This window comes from Mauremys reevesii, linkage group 6 (assembly GCF_016161935.1).
Source record: "Mauremys reevesii isolate NIE-2019 linkage group 6, ASM1616193v1, whole genome shotgun sequence".
Lineage (NCBI taxonomy): Eukaryota > Metazoa > Chordata > Testudines > Geoemydidae > Mauremys > Mauremys reevesii.
The window spans coordinates 93,715,222-93,732,734 of record NC_052628.1 but is presented as its reverse complement, the minus strand read 5'-3'; the positions used below and the strand labels follow the sequence as shown (position 1 = coordinate 93,732,734).

Below are 17,513 nucleotides of genomic sequence, written 5' to 3'. Positions count from 1 at the left end.
TTAGATCTCTTCTCTGCTCTCACTCTTTTTGGTGCTTGCATGTTAGGAATAACCTTTTTATTATGTTCCCCCAGATTCGCAAACATCTGCTTTTCTTAAGTGGAGCAATTAGGCCTGTGCATTTATTCACTAGAGAGAATAGGAAGGCTCTCAAATAATGACTTAAATATTGAAGAACCAGAACATATAATAAATCTGGTTTTCCTAATCCCCTATTCCACACTATTTGGTTTGCAGTTTTGGGGTGATTTTCTTCTCTCTACTGAATTCTCACAATCATTAGAGGGAATTTTAGTTAACTCACCTTTTCTTGATTTAGATTAAGAAGCATACACACAGCTTTTTTTTAAATTAAGCAGTAATTAAATGAGTTGCAGCAGTAAGCTAACAGGAGTCTGTCAAAGAATGTGTCCACTGGTTCTTAAAAAGAACTCTAGTGGAAGAATCAGTGCATATTTATCTGAAAGAAAAAGCAAAGTTTGTGTCTTAATAGTTGATCCCATAAGTCTGGTCTTCCTACTGTGTATAACAGTGGCTCTCAAACTTTTGTACTGGTGACCCCTTTCACATAGCAAACCTCTGAGTGAGACTCCCCCTTATAAATTAAAAACACTTTTTTATATATTTAACACCATTATAAATGCTGGAGGCAAAGCGGGGTTTGGGATGGAGGTTGACACCTCGCAACCCGCCATGTAATAACCTCACAACCCCCTGAGGGGTCCCGACACCCAGTTTGAGAACCCCTGGTGTATAACATGTGCCATGCTTTTACTACCTCTTTGATACTGATGCAGTGTAGTGAATATATAGACTGATCAGCAAGATCTATACATTTATTTTGTAACTCAAAATCCATTAAAATTTGAATTTTAAATTTTGAAATACATCACTACATGATATAGATAACTGGGTACAGAGCTGTGGCTGATCTTTACTATTAAAAATATATATAAAACAAGAGAGAGGGGGAATGAGGTAGCAAAACCCCAACCAAAGAAATCTCCTGGTTATGGTTTGTGCCAGTACATAGCATTCATAATAGGCATGCAGAAAAGGTCATCACATATGCTAGCTATTCACAGCAAAGCAGGTTAACATTAATTGAAAAATAAAAATTTAAGTGAAAAATAATTAAAAATACAGTCAATGATATTGTTTATATGTGCCATATACTTATGAATGAGAGAGACGTTTAGTATCTTAATGTGGATTATATACAAACTAAATGTAAACACTTGTTTTACAACTGCTTCAGATCTGGAACAGATAGATCAATTGCTGGATAACTGCAGAGTTAAGAGATATATTTGAAAGTTTTTGAGAGAAAGCGGTAACATTACTTTGAGCAAAAAAATTGAGGTTTGACAAGATTTGAGCAGTAGAGGGAAAGAATAACATTTTGAGCTTCAGGCAGGTGACAAGAATTGTGATAGACATAGTAGATGCCATCTAATATCTGTGAACTGATATCTTTACTTTTATTTTTTTAAGGTGAGCAGGTCACAGCAAAACCATGTGAGAAGTTGGGATTCTTTCCAGTAGGGATTCAGGGTCAATTTTATGGTGTCTGGATGGATCACTTTGCCAATCTATTGTATGTACATGAGTAACACCAGTTTATACAATCCATATTGTACTGTAGTGACTGCTATTTCTGTTAGACTTATAAATATTGATGAATAGTATAGGTCATCCAGTAGACTAGTGCAGTATTTTTAAAGTGATAGCCTTGCTCAGAGTGGCATCTGTAACCCTGTGACAAACTTCAACCTGATTTAATATTTAATCATGTAATATAAGGAATTTGAAAATTACTTTAATGTATGGAAATATAGCCCTGGATATTTCATAAATATACTTCCATAGGTATATGCTATGTGCACAATTTTATATGCAAGTAAAATATTTTTGGAATTGAAAATCACAAAAGCAAAGTGATTGCACATTAGTAATATAGGGAAAAATAGAAGTAATAGCTCATAAAATATTAAATATGAATATTAAATGACATGTGGTTAAAGAGGCAAAAGCCATTTTGGGAATATGTAAATAGAGGTATTGCACTTGAGACCAGAAACAGAATTCTTCCTTTTTCACATGGTGTTTGTTAGAATGCATCTGGAGTATTGTGTATTGTTTGGGGCACTGTGGAAAGGATATAGATAATCTGAAGAGCAACTACTAAGCTATTAGAAAGAGCTGTAGGATAAGAACAGAGGTTGGTAGTGGGTCAGATGTGTTAACATCTGATGAAAAATGTGCAGCCTGGAAAATAAGAGGTTTTGAGTTGTAAAAGATTCTGGCAGACAAATGCAAAAAAGATGCTACCAAAGAGGAGAAGGAAATAAGATTCTCATTAATCATAAATGATTAATTAGAAATGAATGAAAAAAATAAATGTGATTAGAGAACAGAAATATATGGTTTAGATCAGCTAAGGAATAATACCAGCTTCCCAGTCATATAATAAATACACACAGGGAGGACTTAAAACTATTTGAAAACAAACTATCTTTTGAGGATTGTCTAGATCAGGGGTTGGCAACCTTTCAGAAGTGGTGTGCCGAGTCTTCATTTATCAATCTAATTTAAGGTTTCACGTGCCAGTAATACATTTTAACATTTTTAGAAGATCTCTTTCTGTAAGTCTATAATATATAGCTAAACTATTGTTGCATGTAAAGTAAATAAGATTTAAAAAATGTTTAAGAAACTTCATTTAAAATTATAATGCAGAGCCCCCTGGACCGGTGGCCAGGACCTAGGCAGTGAGTGCCACTGAAAATCAGCTCGTGTGCGTCCTTCGGCATGCGTGCCATAGGTTGCCTATCCCTGGTCTAGATATCTTAATTCTACTCAAACCAAAGGTGCAAACCATATAACCTACTACAGGGTCCTTCCAGCCCTAAAAGTTCTAGAATTGTTCACTTTCAGGAATTTTGGTAGCACAGAAATGTTTTTGTTCGGATATTTTTAGCCTGACGACTATAATATGGTAGCCATCTTGACTGTCTGATCATGAATGCAATATTAAGACTGTTAATAGTAAACAGAAAATATATTTGTGGTGATCTACTAAAACAGAAGCACAGTGTAAAGTGTGTGTAGAAATATGTTTTAGATGAAATACTTTCTAATGTGAACTTCTGTATCTCAATTTTATACAAAAAATAAAATATACCCTAATTGTGTTTTCTCAAATGGCTTACAAGAACAAAAAATGGCTTTAAATATATATAAAAGATGCTACAAAAGAGGAGAAGGAAATAAGATTCTCATTAATCATAAATGATTAATTAGAAATGAATGAAAAAAATAAATGTGATTAGAGAACAGAAATATATGGTTTAGATCAGCTAAGGAATAATACCAGCTTCCCAGTCATATAATAAATACACACAGGGAGGACTTAAAACTATTTGAAAACAAACTATCTTTTGAGGATTGTCTAGATCAGGGGTTGGCAAAATATGTTTATTTTGCAGGGAGGTGTGCAGTCACATGATAGCAAAGCAAGTATGTATTAAACTAGCTGATACTTGCCAGAAACTTCTTATTTTTGATGCTCAGAAATCCTGGATTCTATCTCTGTCTCTGGGGTATAAGTACTGTACCATAAGACAGATAAAACTGCGATTGTTACATTAGAGATTTGGGTTCTATTCCTAACTGTGGTTGGAGAAGGTAAAATAGAAATGGGTATAACCTATTAGTTAACTTTAAATCCTTAAGAGCAATGATCCGTGATACATTTATAAATTTGAGCTGTATTTTAAAGATATATTTACAATGCAATGTATTCTACCATAGATCAGTGGTTCTTAACAGGGGTATGCATGTTCCTGGGTGTACGCAGAGATCTTTTAGGGGGTACACCAAATCACCTAGGTATTTGCCTAGTTTTATAACAGGCTACATAAAAAGAACTAGCAAAGTCAGTACAAAGAACTAGCGAAACTTCATACAATGACTTGTTTATACTGCTCTGTATACTGTAAACTGAAATGTAAGAACAATATTTATATTCCAATTGCTTTGATAATTATATGGTAAAAATTAGAATAAGCAATTTTTCAGTAATAGTATTTTGTGACACTTTAGTCTGATTGTGTAAGCAAGTAATTAAGTGAGGTGAAACTTGGGATATGCAAGACATTGCAGACTCCTGCAAAAGTGGTATGGTAGTGTGGAAAGGTTGAGGGCTACTGCAATAGATGATGATTTTTTCTAAACTAGATACCCTTATAACTCCAACCTCAGTTAAGGTTATCTGCCTTCTATTCTCAGATTTTCTGTATCTGAGGGAACTTATTTAGACACCTCTGTACCCCTGCATATTCTTATATATTTTTTCAATATATCTATGCTATAATAATATCCCAAAAGACATCGTTTGTGTATCATTTACTATCATTTGTGTAACATGTAGCATTCTGCTGTATTATTGCAGGAGCTCAAGTCCTACAGTGCTAAAAATATAAAGTTATATTAAAGTTAATATAAAATAGAAAAAGTGGCCAGAGACATCTTTCATTTTCATCTAAACAAGATGCTGGACTTTGCTGTGCCTGGCCCTCACTATCCTCATTACCAGCTAATATAATCATGACTCCTCCTTCCTCACACACTCTCTGCTCTTAGTTTTTTGTGTGTTATGGTCCATCCTTAGGACTCACCAGCTTCAGGACAGGCCTTCCTCCTGTGCAATTGGCCTCTGCTCCTTTTTAACTCCCGGGCAGCTTTGCGGTTAATAGTGTTATAGTGCCTATCACAATGTATGTGTTGTTGAAATACAGATTTAAATTTTTTATTAGCACTAATGTTTAAGAACTATATAGTACCCAGGTTAAGAAAAGAGTGGCTGTAGATCTGGGTATAGGGCTTAGATTATCCAACCAAGCTCTTTCCAAGGGCTTGGCCACTCATGGTGAGAGGGGAAAATTGCCCCCTCGTCCCCTATTTCTTTACAGATAGATATGGCATCTCTTCAAACGTATTTTTCAATGGAAAAATAGCCACCACTGACTCATCTCCCCCCCCCTCCCCCGTTACAAACTACTGCCCCTTTCCCTGCTGTCGCCTACCTCCCCCTGCCTGGGGCCGTGCTACACGCTAGTCTGGCCTGTGAGAGCAACGCTGCTGCAGCCAGGCTGCAGTCCAGCTGCTCCAGCCCCCCCGACCCGACAGGGCTGCACGCGCCCCCCCGGTATCCGACACACTGTGAAGAAGCAGAGGTGGATCCTGCCAGTAGAGGGGAGGGGTGACACCTCCCCCCCGCGACAGTCCGTGCTTAGGCCGTTGACTCTTCTCTTCTCGCATTTTCTCACGATCACTCACTAGCTGGTAGGAGGGGTCGGACGGGGCTCTTCTGCGGCTGCGCGGGCCGTGCCCGTTGTATATCGCCGTTGGAGGGCGGTGTCCTCGTGGCCTATAAAGCAAGTGCTCGGGGGGGCGCGTGCGCCTCTCTGGTGCCGGAAGCGGGCGGGGACAGCGTTGGAGTTGTCGGCCGCGTGCGGCCTGTCCTGGAAGGCGCAGCTCCCGCTGCAGCCGCGGCCCTGAGGCGAGAAGGACACACCTCGGTCAGGGCGATGCTCCGGGGGCGCCGGGAGGAGGATGGTGGGGAACAGCGACCGTGGCGAGACCGGGCTGGCTGCGACGACGGGGAGGTGCCGTTCAGCAGCGAGCGGCTCAGGCGAAAGCAGCCGGAGCAGGGGACGGTGAGCAGGATGGAGGAGGAGGAGGAGGAACGGCTGGAGGGGGAGCATTTCCGGAGAATCATCAACGCCTTCCGATACTACGGGTAACCGATACCCTGCTCCGCGGAAGACCAAAGACCCGCCGCCCCCGGGTTTCCTGAACCCGAGAGACCCCCGCCCTGGCCGGCTCCCCCCTTAGGCTGAGAGACGAGACCCCCTACCCAATTCCCAGGCCGGGTCTTCCCCTGCCCTGAGCCCGAGAAACCAGCCAGGTGGAGCCAGGAAATCACTGCCTGTGTAACCTTTCTGCCCATTTCCTCCCATGCACCCCGGCCACCGGGGTGTGTGCGCTCCTCATCCCTCTCTCCCCCCATGACAGTTTTCTAGTTTTCCTCTTATAACTGTGAAAATAGAAAATTATTTAGAAGTGGAGCTGAGTGCATGTACAGAAGTGATAGCAGAGCATGTCGGTCAAGCCGGTTCTTTGTTAGCTGGAGAAATACTTGAAGTGGTGTTGAAGGGTCTTCATATCTTCCCCTTAAGGCAAACTTTCTTAATTAGGGGAGATGAAGTGAGCAGTACGTTTTTCTGTTTTTTAAAGTGAACCTGACTGAGTTTGGATAATAAATGTAAAAGTATATAATTATTAATGAACACTTATTTTGGACTGTTGAAATTGAACTTTACAGACTATGCAAACACTGCGAAAAACAGGCCTGTTAACAGCATTGTATTCAATACTAACGTTGAAGGATATAACTAACTTTCTGAGCTTGTGTTCCTACCAGAATAGTGCTTTATGACCCTTCAAAAAACAATAAGCTGGAGTAGAAAGCCTGAAAAATAATTTTCTACCAAATGCGTAGAACAGAGGAGAAACATCCGTTAGTTTTAACCAAAAAAAATGATCTAGAGAAAGCAACTGTTTGTGACATTATCTTGGAAATCACATGTGCTCTGTCACTGTAGAACCTTCTAGCAAGTGTAAATACATGAAACAGAGTTGGGATGTTATGATCCACATTATACTTCCTATATTTCAATTGCCTAATTTAACAACTTGGGCCATTATAGTGCAATTGTCTCGTTTGAACAATGTTAGGTACCAGACATGATCCTTAAATTATAGGACCACCTCCTCTGCAATTCCTTTCAAAGAGCTTTAACCAGATTGAGTTGAAATGAGCCCCATATTTAATAACTTGTCAATAAAACATGTTTCAAATAGCTTTATTTTTATAAACCTGTACCAAGGTATTGAAATTAAAGGGTATCTCTTAAACAATCCAAATGCTTGAATATAGAAATATGAAATGGGCGGTTTTAGATACCCATGTAAACTGTGAATGAAGTAAGTTCTAATTCAGGGGACTGAATGTCTACATGACTGTCTTAGCAACCATTAAGAAAGGGATAAATGACAAAACAGAAAATATTCTAATGCCTATATCTATCTGTCTTATCTATCTATCTGTGGTATGCCTTGAATACTGCATGCAGTTCTCGTCACCCCATCTCAAAAAAGATGTGTTAGAAGTGGAGAAGTATAGAGGAGGGCAACAAAATCATTAGGGGGTATGGAACAGCTTCCCTGTGAGGAGAGATTAAAAAGACTGGGACTGTTCAGTTTAGAAGAGAGATACAATAGAGGTATCTAAAATCATGAATGGTGTGGAGAAAGAGAATAAGGAAGTGTCGTTTATCCCTTCATGTAACACAAGAAATAGGGGTTACCCAGTGAAATTAATAGCTACAGATTTGCACAATGCACAGTCAACCTGTGCAGTTTGTTGCCAGGAGATGTTGTGAAGGCCAAAAGTATAAGTGGGTTCAGAAATAATTAGATAAATTCATGGAGGATAGTTGCATCAAGGGCTTTTAGACAAGATGGTCAGGGATGCAACCACATGCTCCGGGTATCCCTGAACCTCTGGCTGCCAGAAGCTGGGACTGGACGATGGGATGGATCACTCGATAAATTGCCCTCTTAAATTCATTCCCTCTGAAGCTGTTAGAAAACAGGATACTGGGCTAGGTGGACCATTAGTTTGACCTAGTATGTGGATTCTTATGTTCTTAAACTTGCTATAGAATATCCTTAAATTATATTGATTTGAAAATTGTGTACAGATTAGAATTTAAAATGAAAACAGCAACATTATCCTATGTAGTTACAATGAAATTTGTGTTCATACTTAACTTTTTTGTTAATGAGTGGTTCAAGGTAAAGAACTAAGGCCTCAATTGTGTAGTGATTTATCCACATACTTAATTTTCCATATTGTGAGTAGTTCTGTTGATTTCACTGGACTGTTCAGTGTGAAAAGGTAAGCATGTGGATAAGTCTTTACAGGATCTGTACAGTGATATTAAAAGTGAAGTGAGTTCCTTGTATCTTATGCAGCATAGTGTATATTCTTTTAATATTATTTTCTTTACTGTTTCAATGCACAGTTAAAAGCTTGATATTTTCAAACCGTTTGTCCAATCAGTCTGTTTCCGTGAATTTCTAATGATATTAAAACCAACGTAGACTTTGGTTTGTGAACCAGTGCCATTGATGGTGATGCTAACATGCACAGATCTGGGAATAGATAACAGCTTCATAATTTGCTATCTAAAATAACCACATTCTCTATAAAATTCTTAGGAATTGAGGTTTTTTGGCTTGGTTAGAGGATTATTGTGAAATGAGATCTAAGCTTTTTGAGTAAAGATGGAGAAGTTATGATAGTTGTAATCTGGGGTATCTTCAAATGTGGGTTCTTTGCATTTATAGTTGAAGCTAAATACTGACAGACCTTAACTTTTTTTTTTATTTTCTAGAACTAATATGCATGAGCAAGTGAACAGAACAGAGAGACAGTTTAGATCCCTCCCAGCCAACCAACAAAACCTACTTCCTCAATTTCTTCTTCATCTGGACAAGATTCGGAAATGCATTGATCATAACCAAGAGATCCTACAGACCATTGTGAACGAGTGCAAACATATGTTTGAAAATAAAGAATATGGAGAAGATGTATGTAAAATTGGACTTTTTTTCATATTTCAGAAGTAAAAATTTCTGTACATTTGTTAGTTTTTTATATTTCTTTTTCTCATTTCAGGTTTCCATTTCTTTTGTCCCTCCCCTTACGAATTCATATTTGCTTAATTACCTTGCCCCCAACCTTTGCATGTCTTATAGGCCTGATGAATTATATTGTATAGTTTTTCAATAAAGGCATCTCTGGCTATTTTTTCTATATAGAGGTACAGTTAATCACTCAGGAGAACAGTACTTGTCTGTTATGGCAAGTATCAGTAATTACTCTTAGTAACAGATCAGTATGATAGAACTCCAATGGAGTTCTAACTCTACCCAAGTTATTTTTTTAAGGTTGACCTTTCACTTGGCTGCATTGATCATAAATAGTGTTTTTCTAGTACATTAGTTTACAACATTCTTAATCACCTATGTGTTTTAGGTAAATTAACTATTTGTGGTATTATAGTTCTGTACAATTTTATCATAATTTCCCCCCATACGTGATCTACCTTTTTTAGTATGCCATATCTATTTTTTTAAATTACGTTTTACACTTATGAAGCTTAAGGGACTGGCAGTGACGGAAACTGAAGTCTTCTTTTTTTTTTTTTTGTATCCATAGGCTGGGTACAGTTCTGGGCAGCTCCAGTGTGAGCTTCTCCATGCTGCCTCATCAATGACCTGGAGGGACCTCCCTCTCAGAGTGGGAGGTTGTTCGGTCTCCATACTAGCTCACCCCTTGTCCTTTCCTGAATAAGGACTACCAGTTGTGCTGAATTATGCTATATTATATATTGGTTTTGTGATGTGGACCCTGGTCTGTTGAGGGCTGAGCTGATACCACCAAACTCATTTCATATATGACTGTAAGCTGGATTTGAGCCCTGGTCCCAGAGGTGAGAGGCGAGTGCTTTATCAACTAAACCACCCATATAGCTGCTACAGCATGTCTGTTTCAGTATTCAAAGCTAAGGTTGTTTGACATCTTAACTTTCTGGATTTATTTTTTTGTCTAACTTTTATTTGCCCTTTAATCAGGAAAGTGGGAAGATTGTGCCAGCCTCTACGTTTGACATGGATAAATTAAAGTCCACTTTGAAACAGTTTGTAAGAGACTGGAGTGAAACGGGGAAACCTGAGAGAGATTCCTGCTACCAGCCAATCATTAATGAAATTGTAAAGAACTTTCCAAAAGAGAGATGGTAAATAGTGCTTTGTTTTTAAGATTTATTATAAGAGAAAATATATAGGCTTTCCACGTTGCACGCCACTTGTAAAAAGTTTGTAGAGACTGGTTGGGGAAAAAAAAGCTTGAATTTAAAAATACTTTAAAATAAGTGCAAATAGTGTTGGGTTAATTGCATAAACAAAAAGTGCTTGTATGGTAGGGGAAGTACAGTAGAATACAAAACGTTAAACCTAGAAATAATAAAAACAGAATTAAGTATTGTCTCTCTTTGGGCCAATATTGATAGGTCTAAATATGTTTTTATTATGTGAGTTCAAAAAGTTGTAATATGGTTAAGCCTAGTGATTCTACAGCAGCACAATACAAGGAATCAAAGTTCCAGTTTGGCAGCTGCTGTGAGTGCTGTGGTAGGATCCATGTCCAGCTTGCCTTAGCTCAGAAGGAGGCCATAGTATACGAACTCTTGAAGGGAAGGGGAAGTAAAATGTGGTTATTCTTGGTGAGAGAGGAAAGGAGTAAAAGGTTCCTATCACCCCTATTATAGGTTTATTACATTTGCAATCCTGTTTACAAGTGTTCAGGCCTAATATTGATTTCAGACACAAGATACAATGCATCTTGTAAAATTCTCATGTTTGTGTGTGTATCTTGATAAATGACTTGACAAAAAGTGAGGCATGTCTGTAGGATGAATGCCGATATGGCAACAACCTAAAAAGAGCAAATTTATTTACCAAAAGTAATATAGTAGTAAAAATGAGAAACAACAAAAAAGCTACTCATTAATGAAATCCATATATATATATATCCAAATATAAATGATTTAGTTACTTATTAAATCGGTGAAATTGTCATAAATATATAAATTTCACTTTTAAACTTAAAGAGGAAAAACTGTGGCCAGCATTGACACTTATGTTTTAATTTAATTTGTGAACTTGGTGTTTATAAAAGTGAGGACTGATAGCTCTGGCTAGAGCCTAAGCTTGCTACAGCCAATCACTCCCTCATATAGTACAAACAGTTCACCTCCAACCTGGCCTATAAATATTCCTTGCTACCTGTCATTTGGTTTTCCGCAGTAGATGCTGCCGACCATTACAGACAGCAAAGTGTTTTTGATGCGGTCAAACATCCAAGCTACAGAGATCAGCAAATTTTTTTGGTTTGACTTGTCTTGAGGTGAAATGTTACTGCAACACTTAGCCCGGTGGTTCTCAACCAGGAGTACACATATTCAACTCATCTAGATTAGTGTTTCTCAAGCTGGGGGTTGCAGCCCATAGGGGAATGACAGGATGGATTTAAAGGTATCGCAAGTTCAGGGCCAGCGTTAGGGTGTGGCAAGCAGGGAAGTTGCCTGGAGCCCCATGCCACAGGGGGTCCCGGGAAGCTAAGTTACATGCTGCAGCCCTGCTGCCTCTGGCTCAGGCTTCAGACATGAAAAACAGGCTCAAGTATCACACTGAAATTTAGGTACAATATTTATACTCCAATTGCTTTATTTTATAATTATATGGTAAAAATGAGAAAGTAAGAAATGTTTCGGTAATAGTGTGCTGGGACACTTTTTAGTAGTTTTATGTCTGATTTTGTAAGAAAGTAGTTTTTAAGTGAGGTGAAATTTGGGATACACAAGACAGATCAGACTCTTGAAAGGGGTACAGTAGTCTGGAAAGTTTGAGAACCACTGACTTAGCCCACTAAGATTTCATTGGAGGATGAGATTTGTATAGCACTTTCAAAAATATAACTTGAATACTCTTCCCTTGTTAGATACAAGACATTCAGGAATGTCTTCTCTTATAGAAAAGGTACAGTAAGTTTAGTTTTTATACATTTAAGTAAAGTTATCTTCTGTTTAGAAATTCCCTCATAAAAATGATAAACATAGAAAGTCGCCGTTTGTTGCAGTTGTTTATGCATTATTATATGGTTCTAAATTTCATAGGTATGTTAGTGCAGTTCAAGCATCAATATTGTCAGTGGCTTTTTCTTGTGAAATGTGAGCCTCTGTGTCAGACAAATCTTTGTCTTAAAGGCTAACAAGTTTTTTATATTTGGCTTCATGGAATCCCTCTTTTAGTTTTGCTTTGTATACAGGCTATGCTGGTGTGTCACTCCCAAAACCACTTGCAGTTCCTGTAACTGAATTTGCAGTGGCAACTCTGAAGCAGTTTTCTATATGAAAGCCAAATTGGATGAAAGGTGGAGAATATTTATTAAGCTTTTCACTTCAAATATCTTAAGTGCACTGTGCCTAGCAGGAAAAATGATGTAAAAGAAAATTTAAATCTTTTTTTTTACTTGTAACTCACAGATGAAAGCAGTTACTTATGAGTCCATGTATGTTAAATTTGGTAAATAGTGAAAAACATTTGCTTAAAAAATATTTTAAAACTTTTTATTCATTCTGTACTTTGAAAAAGAGTTTTAATTTTGGGGAAGATACATTGTCGTCTTCATTCATACTGCAACTTAAATCTCTGTTTCAAATGCAGAACTCACCCAAACCTTAACTGTGGTGCCATGACTAATGTTTTTATGTCAAATGGCTTTGATAGAGAGGAAAATATGGTTTCTTCACAGTTACATATTCAGAATAAACTGCTTAGTAGTTTAAAATAACTGTTGCCAACCATAGTTTAGAAATACAATAAAGATATGGACTTGAGCCCAAAAACTGAGGTAGGAGAAATTTTTTACTTTAAATTCTGAATCCTAATTTTTTCCTTTATGTGGCTCTTTGCCTCTACCTCTCCAGGTTATGGGAGCAAGTTAGTATCTTGCTTTCCCACCTATGTTTGGCTAGCAAATCATGACTTCTTTTTAGATGTAGGCCTTGCCATAGTTGTTATAGCTTTGTCTCATTGGATTACTGTAATGTGCTCTACAAAGAGCTGCACCTGGAGACCACTCAGACTGTAGATAATGCAGAATAGCAGTGACTATCTGTCCAGGCTTTTTGCCTGAGGGCATATTTAGAGGACAGTGAAGTTAAAGAAAGGTGGAAGACATCTTTTATTGGCATTGAGCCAAGTAATAAAATTGTTCCTAATGATTTAAAAATGGTATGTGTGTAAAAGCAGTTCTGAGTAAATTTTTCAAGTCTAAATTTTTCTCCCATTTCTTACGAGACTAGCTGGATATAAGTATTTATAAAATGTTTATGGTGCAAGTATATTATCTGTTGTTCACCGTGTTTAGAAGTAGCTATGTAGACTTTTCAGACTAAAGCCTATCTTGAACTGTGAGTTAGAAAAAGCTGTCATTCCTAGATAACTTTTTCCAACAAAACATATTGGATAAGACTCTCCAAAGTGCTGAATGCCCTTAGCACCCTTCAAAATTCCATCCAATTTATACTTTTAGCACAGTATGTGAAACAAGAAGCTTCAATTTTCTCCAAGTATCTTAATTTTGTTTGGCCTTTCCTAAGGCAGAAGTGCTCTGTGAATTGGGTTAATCATGTTGTGTTTGAACTGCAAGTGATTCAGGTTGAGTGTGAACAGATGCACTGAATAAATTCACAAATAAATAAAGAAATGGGATCAGCCACTGCAAGTTAATTGAAGTTTCTGTACAGATGTGTCTCCAATGCAGAGCTAAAGGAGGGATCGTATTCAACTAATTTTAAGAGTAATGGTCTTAATGTTAAAAATTAACCCTCAGAACTCAGGTTAAAATTTTTGAAAAATTTTAATCTGGCCATGGAAAAGCTAGCTGTGTTTCAAGGTCTTAACACTGTATGCCTGAAGTGGTAAAAGTCAAAACCTTTGATTTGTGATCAACAAACTCTAGTCAAACTTTACACTTACATGTAGGAAGCAATATCCTGGCATAGATTGACTTCAGTTGACAACGATACATGCTGGTTTTAAGAGTTATTTCTTTTCACGTACCAGACAAAATATTTGATATCACTTCCATCCTAGTAGCTATATTACCAAGATATTTGTTCTAAAATACTAATTGGATGTCTGGCATTGTTTTTAGTCCCTTTAGCTGTCACTAAAAATAATCTAACCATTGGTTCAGTTTAGGCCACTCAATCATATCTGAGTTACACTTCAGCTGAGTTTCTGTGAAATAAAAGTACAAACATCTTTTCTATGTTTTAATACTATACATGGGATTTCTTTAATGCATACTATAGTAATTTAAAAGAATTTGCTATGTTTAAAAGACTACTCAATGATGGAAATGTGAGTGATGCTTACATAATACATTTATTTCTCTCTTTAGTATATAGTATGGTTTATTTGCTAGAATCTGGAAGCCCTCTGGCTTCAGAATATCATGCCTCTTTGGGGCAACAGATGCAGTACAGAGTAGTACCCATTTTGTACATTCATCTATTTTTGGAGTTTACTAGCAGTGTTCTCTTCCCAACATCCTTGCCCACTCTGTAGAAAAAGAAACTTGTATGGCAAAAAAGGATATTACTAACCTGGTTCCTCTTTTTGGATGTTGGTGGGGAGCAGCTGCTTCCCTTCACAGGAGGAATCAAGTTGTTAAGATATGGAAAGGAATGCAAGGTGCTCCATCTGAGCAGAGTGCAGTGTTTAAGGTACTCTTGCTGTTTAATATGGGGCAGATGGTGTTTCCCCTTCTCCCATCAGAGTTGGTTATAGAAGGTTGGGAAGTGGGAATCTTAGAGATGTTGGAAGCTGAAAATTAAATTTTTTTTCTTTTGCTTCTAATGGGAAAAGCAGCCACAGGATCTTGAGATCACACCAATGGGTAAAACTTCTGGCTAGACTTAGAAAATGGGACTGTTATCTAACTATATACAGAGTTAATAACTCTTAAACTTTTAAGTATGGCCATGTGTCCTCCTGGAATTCTCTTTTATGGTGGCCTGCTCTAAGTGCACTTTGAGGAGGAAACTCTGGTATGAATGTGACCTCTCACCTAGAAAATTACATTTAAGGAATGGTTTTAGAGTGGTAGCTGTGCTAGTCTGTATCAGCAAAAACAACGAGGAGTCCTTGTGACAGTTTATGCCCAAATAAATTTAGTCTCCAAGGTGCCACAAGGACTCCTCATTATTTAAGGAATGCTATCGAGATTGATGTTGTCAACAGATTCACCTAGATGTCAAATGTCGGGGAATATATACACAAAGTTGAACGGTTGTCAGTATGAGAACTGTCAGGATACAATGAGTCACCGTTTAGTTTCTTTTAAAATTTGTTTTGCTAGAATTATACATGCATTACCTAGTTAGAATCATTTGTATTGGTTCACGCACTTCATTGTTAAGAATAAAATGGGTGGGAGTTCTATAAGGTAGCACAGTTGTCTAGACAATGAACAGGAGGATCTGACATAGCTGGTTTCATATTTTCTCTCTTTAAGAAATGCCCAGGCCACATTGACAGCTCGTTTATAGCTCCATGAACTCAGGTATCATATCATCATTTGTTTTCTAGTCTCATATTGGGCCAGATTCCAGCCCTCACTGTGGCCCATACGTAATTCCTTCAGTGCAGTGCAAATGTATGTGGCCCTCTACTGCCATTCTAAATGGCCCCCATTATAGGATCATGCTGTGTGGCAGAGTGGTGATGCAAAGAGCAGGAGAGGGATTGATGACACACTATACCTGTAATTCTGGGATGCAGAACGACTCCACTGGCAGCTGTAAATTAGAGCAACCTCATTGGTGGGACATATACTGTTATTCTGGGAGTCACTCCAGTATCCTGAGCAGCTCAAAATCCAGGAGATGAAAGGATGTAATAAAAGCACCTCTGCCCCCCCGAGTCCTCTTGAGCTGTATCTTGCGTTCTGTGCTTCCTCTGAAAAGATCAGCATAGAATCTGGCTCATTGTCTATAAAATAGCCAACACATCTTGAAAACATAAATGTTGCACAAAATAAAGTCCTCCTGTACATGTAATGCACTTTTTTTATTTATATTTGCCTATGTACATTCCTAATTCCAGAACCTTGAAAAATCTCAGCTTCATTGGTCCAGACCTCTGATCATAGCTTCCATCACACAGCTACTAGTGATAACAAATAATAATACAAAAACATGTTTCTGTGTCTCAGTAAGTTGTAACTCACAATAATTCTTATGCAAAAACATGATGAAGGTTGAAAACAAATGCACTGAGAGAGTTCACTTTATCCTGCGTATTGTCCACAAACTAGATTTGTGCTTTCTCATGTTATCCTCTCTGTCATTTTATGACATCTCTCTCCATCTGTACAATGGCACATAGAGATCAATTTCTCACGATCCAAGGACTGAATAAATGTTTAACCCTTAAAAGTTAGCTAACATCAGTCCAGTCATTGGCTAGAGCTCATTCACTTAGGTGCAAGGAATTTCCTCAAAATCTCTATTACCACCACTCTAGTTCTTGGATAGAGTACATCATCTCTGCCTTAGTCCCAGTCCTTGTTACTGGCACTGATAGGTTAGTAGTTTATAGTGTTAGTTAGTGATAGTTAAATTTTCTTTTTAGTGTTTATCTTTTTAAACACTTCAGTTCCTGTTCTGAGTACTGTTACCATTGCCAAGGCATGCCTCAGTCACCAGGATACGAGCCCTGCCACTCCTGCAAGAAACCAGTGCTAGTGAGAGACACCTTCCTCCCCCAAGTTGCCTGAAGTGTGATGGGGAGTTGCATGTCAGGGATTGGTGTCAAATTTACAGGGACTTTAAACTAGAACCAAGAAACACAGAGAGGCCAGACTTTAATTTCTCCTGATAGTCAGTTCTGCTCCCACCATCTCAGAGACTTCCTGCTTCGAATTGGTGCCAAAGCATTTTGGCTTCAGTGAGGAGTGCTCCACCTCTATTGGCTGAGTCCCAGCACTGATTGTCTTCCTCAGAGCTGAGAAAGAAACATTTCAAGTTGGCCTCCAAGGACTCAACATCAGTGAAAAGGAGATCCCCTGTACTGAAGGCTGACAGGCATGCAGACAATGGAAATCGTCAATTTGAAGCTGAGACCATTGACTCCTGCACAGGCATTATTGAGACCGTCCCCTGAATGGCATCATCAAGTTAATTGGTGCAGTCTGCTTCAACCCACCCACTAGAGGCTATCCTTGTGCCATCAACTCAGGAGGCATTTGCTGCGACAAGGGACTTGTTCAGCCTCTGGGTACCGGTGTTGCTCATGGTACAGATGTCCTTTCAGATTGTACCGACAACTGCAGGTCACACTTTGCCAGCTACTACAATACTGTGTTCAATAATGTGGACACCTCCTGATATCTGAATGTCTGATCAGACAGTGCTGTGAAGAGGAAAGCCAGCGATGATTTCTCCAGTGATGTCGTCCACAGGCTCCCAGTGCTGATAACAGGCACCGACAGGATCAGCCCCCCAGCCTTTGTTGGTCAGAAGAGGCTGATTTATCTTCAGACTAAAAGGTCTGTTCATACGTCTCACAGTCATGTCATGTACCTTGCCATTTCCCTCTGAGGGCTTACCACTTCTTGTATGCACAGTAGGGCCCTTTCAGGCCAACCTATAGGGATCCATGGGCCAAAAATAATTGAGTTCCTGGGCTTTATCAGTGGCCATCCTGGAACGCTTTGGGATTCCCACTGATGTCTGAGTATTCTCCAT

At 38.5% G+C, this 17,513-nt stretch overlaps 2 protein-coding genes and 1 long non-coding RNA gene across 10 annotated transcripts in view; 2 read left to right on the top strand and 1 right to left on the bottom strand.

Moving 5' to 3' along the window:
• The window catches only part of NMRK1 (nicotinamide riboside kinase 1), a 15,809-nt gene extending 13,176 nt beyond the window's left edge, over positions 1-2,633 (top strand). For both annotated transcript variants that reach the window (XR_005600319.1, XM_039544232.1), the window contains exon 9: positions 1,495-2,633. Coding sequence is in view for 1 of the 2 variants with exons in the window: in XM_039544232.1 (XP_039400166.1) it covers positions 1,495-1,498 (4 nt within the window). In the remaining variant the exon portion in view is untranslated. The remainder of the gene's footprint in view (positions 1-1,494) is intronic.
• The window catches only part of LOC120407910, a 27,980-nt gene extending 10,467 nt beyond the window's left edge, over positions 1-17,513 (bottom strand). For 2 of the 5 annotated variants that reach the window (XR_005600320.1, XR_005600321.1), the window contains exons 1-3: positions 16,972-17,513; positions 15,528-15,723; positions 305-460 (exon numbers count right to left, since the gene is read on the bottom strand). This is a non-coding gene — a long non-coding RNA (uncharacterized LOC120407910). The remainder of the gene's footprint in view (positions 1-304; positions 461-15,527; positions 15,724-16,971) is intronic. The other 3 variants (XR_005600323.1, XR_005600322.1, XR_005600324.1) reach the window with 2 other exon arrangements.
• The window catches only part of CARNMT1 (carnosine N-methyltransferase 1), a 30,037-nt gene continuing 17,931 nt past the window's right edge, over positions 5,408-17,513 (top strand). For 2 of the 3 annotated variants that reach the window (XM_039544229.1, XM_039544230.1), the window contains exons 1-3: positions 5,410-5,803; positions 8,526-8,721; positions 9,769-9,932. In XM_039544229.1, coding sequence (XP_039400163.1) covers positions 5,592-5,803; positions 8,526-8,721; positions 9,769-9,932 — 572 coding nt within the window. In that variant the 5' untranslated portion in view covers positions 5,410-5,591. Of the gene's footprint in view, positions 5,804-8,525; positions 8,722-9,768; positions 9,933-17,513 lie in introns of all 3 variants that reach the window. The other variant, XM_039544231.1, reaches the window with a different exon arrangement.